General features: G+C 37.5%; 1 protein-coding gene across 1 annotated transcript; it reads left to right on the top strand.

The window, feature by feature from the left end:
- The first annotated feature begins 500 nt into the window (after nucleotides 1-500).
- LOC102669573 (uncharacterized) lies at nucleotides 501-1,267 on the top strand. The gene is made up of 2 exons (XM_006579149.1): nucleotides 501-956; nucleotides 1,076-1,267. The coding sequence occupies exons 1-2, from the start codon at nucleotides 501-503 to the stop codon at nucleotides 1,265-1,267; spliced, it is 648 nt and encodes a 215-aa protein (XP_006579212.1).
- The last annotated feature ends 4,383 nt before the right edge of the window (nucleotides 1,268-5,650 follow it).

The raw sequence follows: 5,650 nt of genomic DNA, 5'->3' as shown, positions 1-5,650 counted from the left end.
TAAGCCAGAAAGGGATAGAGGTGGACCCCGACAATGTGAAGGCCATCCTTGAAATGCCCAAGCCATGCAACGAGAAACAAGTCTGAGGTTTCTTGCGATGCCTGAATTATATAGTGAGGTTTATATCACAACTAACTGCTACCTGTGAGCCTCTCTTCAAGCTTTTACGCAAGAATCCGTACGTCCAATGGAATGACGACTGCCAAGTGGCGTTCGGAAGGATCAAGCAATGCCTTATGAATCCTCTTGTGCTTGTGCCACCTGTGCCTGGAAGACTCCTCATTCTATACATGACTGTGTTGGATGAGTCAATGGGATGTATGCTGGGGAAGCATGACGAGTCTGGAAAGAGGGAATGGGCCATTTATTACTTAAGTAAGAAGTTCACAACATGTGAAATGAACTACTCTTTGCTTGAAAGAGCATGTTGTGCCTTGGTATGGGCATCCCACCATCTAAGGCAATACATGTTGAGCTACACCACTTGATTGGTATCCAAGATGGACCCAGTCAAGTATATATTTGAAAAGCCCGTTCTCACCGGACAGATCGCTCGGTGGCAAGTTCTACTGTCAGAGTTCGACATTGTTTATGTCACTCAAAAGGCGATAAAAGGGAGCACCTTGGTAGATTACCTAGCTCAGCAGCCCATCAATGACTACCAACCTATGCATCCAAAATTCCCAGATGAGGACATCATGACCTTGTTCGAGGATGAGGTGGGCGATGAAGATAAGGACAAATGGATAGTGTGGTTTGACGGCGCGTCCAACGCACTAGGCCATGGAGTAGGGGCGGTTTTGCTTTCCCCCGACAATCAATGCATACCCTTCATAGCTAGGTTGGGCTTTGACTGTACGAATAACATGGCCGAGTATAAGGCATACGCCCTTGGGATCCAAACAACAATCGACTTCAAGGTCAAGTTGCTCAAAGTGTATGGAGACTCAGCCTTGGTGATTCACTAGTTGAGAGGAGAATGGGAGACTAGGGATCATAAGTTGATACCCTACCAGGCCTACATCAAGAAACTGACAAAGTTCTTCAATGACATATCCTTCCAACACATTCCTAGGGAAAAGAATCAAATGGCGATGCACTTGCCACTCTGGCATCCATGTTTCAGTTGACCCTACATGGGGACTTGCCGTACATCGAGTTCAGATGTTATGGCAAGCCCGTACATTGCTGCGTAATAGAAGAAGAACAAGATGGTAAAACATGGTACTTCAATATTAAGCGATACATTAAAGAGAAGGAGTACTGATCGAGGCCGTACCCGAATCAAATAAACATTAAAATGTAGTAACTAGGAAGTGATCCTAGGTCATTTCCCAACGAGCAATGATAAACCAAATGTTCATAACAGATAGTAGGAAATAGTAACAAATTGGGGGGGGGGGGGGGGGTTGTTTTCTTGTGTAAATTAAATAGCGAGTAAAATTGAATTAGAAAAATATCAGAATTAAAATACGTTGCTTCTCCTTGATTCACAAGCAAGTCTCTTATCCTAGGTTGTGAGAATTCATCCTTTATCAGTTTAACCACTTAATCCAACCCTAAATTAAATTACTAAGCGAAATTTAACATAAGACATTCATTATGTGATTAAGCAACACATACACCAATTACTCATAAACGATAATTAAGCATGAACGTAAATTAAGCGCAGAGACAATTAATCAAGCACTAAGCATGCATGAATTAATAGCAACAAATTTAGAGTAATTAGTGAAGAGGAAAAATTGAACAGAATTTAATAGTAATAATAGAACCTCAAAGAGAACTACGCTTGATCCTCAAGAGAAAGCAACGTTGGGGACTTAGCCTTCCATTAATCAATAGATAACGAACTTATAAATTGAAGAACGAAATTTTATTGCTACTGGAATTGCAAAACGAAAAAATGTCTCAAAGAAAAAGCCTAAAACTAGAAAACGAAAATAGGGGAGAGAGAAGAGAGAAGAGAGGGAGAAGAGAGGGCCTAAACTAGAACCTTGGTACTGTTATATAGTTTTCCAGCCCCAAAGCTTACAAATCTGTTTTAAATCCAAGCCCATAAATAAAATCAAATCAAATCTAGATAAGATAAGATAATATAAGATAAGATTGTAGAATAAAATAGTCTGTCCTCTTCAAATCCAAGCTCAATTCTGGATTCAAGCCCAATGCTTCATTAATTCTTGAAATTAGATTAAAAACAACAAATTAGCTGAATGGGTCCTAATAATAAAACTGCCTAATTAATTTGACAATTAAAATTAATCAGTACTTAAAATGGTGCAAAAAGGGTTAAGAAATAGGAGAAAATAATGGCACATCAAAACCCCCCATACTTAGCCTTTTGCACTCCTGGGCAAAATGAAATAAAGAACAAAATCCAAGGATATCAAAGAAAGACAAACAAAACATTTACATATTTCTCAATGAACATCAAGGAATGAAAGGAATGGGTAACATCTAACATGAAGAGATCCAAAGAGTCAAGACATTTGTGAAAATCATCCAAGCAACCCAATCATGGAAAAATAGTAAATATGCTCAATAATGAAAAGTGATAAAGCCTCACAAGATATACACTCTATCTCTCAAGTGTCTAGGCTACTGTTTACTCTCGAAGCACCCATGAAAACAAACACCACATAGACTTGGCAAGATTCTAAAATTGACAATCAACCCATAAACACAAGCACATGAGGATCAAAAGGTCTTTTAAAGGTTGTAATGGGGCCAAGGACAAGGTAGGGAAAAATATGGAATAAGTAACTGAATTTGCAGCAAAATCAAGTCCTCATATCAAGGCCTTATTTATTCAACTTCACTTCTTTTCTTCGTTTTTTTTTAATAGTACGAATTTGGAGCAACTGAATTTTTTTTTTGATTGAATAGTGCGAAATTGAAGATTAAAGCAAGAACTAGGAAACATATATATACATCAAGCACGGCCAAAATAAAACATTAAGCATGGCCAAAAATCATATCTTCCAATGAAACATACCCCCCACACTTATTCCCAACTTATTCCCAAAACAATTCAAAAGCTCCAAAATTCCTTAAGGGTAAGGTGATATCATGGTTTTTCAATTAAGGCTTGTAATGAGCTTCGAAACAAAGAAAGGGGAACATAGGCTCAAAGGGGCTATCAAAGGAATTAATTCAAGGTAAGTCCATTTGGCTAGAAGTTTATAAGAACAAAATTGCCTAAATCATTTCCAAATATGCATGTGAATTAGGAAGCATCAACAAGAATCAAGCCAAGGCTATTGTGCAAGCAATCAATGGGGCAAAACACACCAAAAGATTATGATGATGGATGGCTCAAATTCTCACAAAGGTAAACTTATCAATTTCAAATTGAACTTTCAAAACTATCATGACATGTAGAGGAAAAACAAGGATTTCAAATCACAAAATGTTAAGAGACTTTTATTTTCAGAACAATTACCCATTACTTGAACATATCCTATAATTCAAAGAAAAACATGCAAATTTAACACAACAAAATTAACAAAATTAAACTAGAACCCAACAAAACTAACAAAATTAAACTAATTTAACACAACTATCAAAACCAAAACCAAAGAACACTCCCCCCATACTTAAACAACACATTGTCCTCAATGTAGCACAATTAAAAGATTAAAAGCAATTAAACCATCAAATAGAATCAGACAAATATAACGGAAATAACGGAAAGATCGCACCTCTCGCACGCAAGAGGGGAAAGGCAATTGTGAAATAACGGAAATTTTTGCAGGATCTACTTCAATGCCCTTATTGGAAATAATATGGCCTAAAACTATACCTTGCTCAACCATAAAATGACATTTTTCAAAATTTAGAGCAAGGTTAGTTTCAGTGCATCTATTCAAAACATTTTCCAGACTATCCAAACAAACATCAAAAGAGGATCCATATATAGTGAAATCATCCATAAACACCTCTATGCAATTTTCTAAAAAATTACTAAAAATACTAATCATGCACCGCTGGAAGGTACCAGGGGCATTGCACAGGCTGAAAGGCATCCTCCTATAGGCAAAAGTGCCAAAGGGACAGGTGAATGTGGTCTTTTCTTAATCCTTAGGAGCAATAGTGATTTGCATATAACCAGAAAAACCATCAAGGAAACAGTAGTGAGATTTACCTGCCAGGCGTTCAAGCATCTGGTCAATGAATGGAAGGGGAAAATGGTCCTTTTTGGTAACCTAGTTCAGCCTCCTATAGTCGATGCAGACTCTCTAACTGTTCTGCACCCAAGTAGGAATAAACTCCTCCTTCTCATTTTTTATCACAATGAGGCCGATTTTCTTTGGAACTACCTGGACGGGACTCACCCATTGGCTGTCAGAGATAGGATAAATGATTCCAGCTTGCAAAAGCTTGGTTACCTCCTTCTTCACTACATCAATAATCACCGGGTTGAGTCTTCTCTATGGCTATCTTACTGGTTTAGCCCCATCTTCTAAATTTATTCGATGCATACATGTGGATAGGCTAATACCAGGAATGTTCGCCAGGGTCCAACCTATAGCCTTCTTATGCTTCTTGAGAACTGATAACAGCTTCTCCTCTTACTCATCAGCAAGGGAGGCAGATATAATTACTCGAAAACTTTTGCTATCATCCAAGTAAGCATATTTTAAATTTGATGGTAGAGGCTTCAATTCTGGTGTGGCCGGCTGGATAGTGGTAGAAAGAGATGGTTTCTCAGCCTGTACCTCATAAAGAAAGTCAGAAGTATGTGTACTTCCTGAAACATGGTTATTTCTATCTGACTTTATAAAATCAATCTTAAGAGGTAAAACATCAGACATGTAATCAATATCAAAATCAGATTCACTCTCAGCATCAAATTCAGACATATGATCAAGTACAAATTCAGATTCAATGCATGAAGAGTGACAGGCATGCAGATTAGAATGAAGATCAACCATGTATTCATCAACAATATGGTCAATTATTTCAACACGAAATACAGAAAGATCTTCAGATGGGTGTTTCATAGCATCAAGAATATTAAAATGAACAGTTATATCACTAAACTCCATAGATAGTATGCCTGCATATACATCTATCTTAGTTCTAGCAGTTTTCATAAAATGTCTGCCTAGAATGATGGGAACTGATCCTTTAGAAAATCCCTCTATGAAACCAGCAGGATAGGCAACACTTCTATTAGCTAAATGAATTACCACATCAGTTGACTGCAAAGGACCTAGAGATAGAGAATTAAAAATAGACAGAGGCATAACACTAACAGAAGCTCCTAAATCTAGCATGGCATTGTCAAACTTATTGTTCCCTATAATACAAGGTATGCTGAATGTACCTGGATCTTTACATTTTTTAGGGATTTGGGGAATAGATTTACCAATGAATGCGGAGACATTTCTGCCCATACTAATTCTTTCACTTCCTTTAAGCTTCCGCTTATTAGTGCACAACTCCTTCAAGAATTTAGCATATCTTGGAATTTTCTTTATTGCATCCAGCAGAGGTATGTTTACCTCTACTTTTCTAAATGTTTCCAAGATCTCCTTCTTTGCCTCTTCCATTTTTTTGTTGGAAATTTCTCTTGGAGGGAATGGAAGAGGGATATGTTGCTTCTCTTTAGATTCACCTGCATAGAAATTGTTAGGTAACTTAC

Source organism: Glycine max, chromosome 4 (genome assembly GCF_000004515.6).
Source record: "Glycine max cultivar Williams 82 chromosome 4, Glycine_max_v4.0, whole genome shotgun sequence".
NCBI lineage: Eukaryota > Viridiplantae > Streptophyta > Magnoliopsida > Fabales > Fabaceae > Glycine > Glycine max.
Note: the sequence above shows the minus strand (reverse complement) of the source record. Positions and strands in the feature narration are given on the sequence as shown.

Coding starts and splice junctions, on each gene's coding strand:
- LOC102669573 (XM_006579149.1), top strand. CDS start 501: ATGGACCCAGTCAAGTATATATTTGAAAAGCCCGTTCTCACCGGACAG. Junction 957..1,075: donor TGTATGGAGACTCAGCCTTG/GTGATTCACTAG, acceptor ACACATTCCTAG/GGAAAAGAATCAAATGGCGA.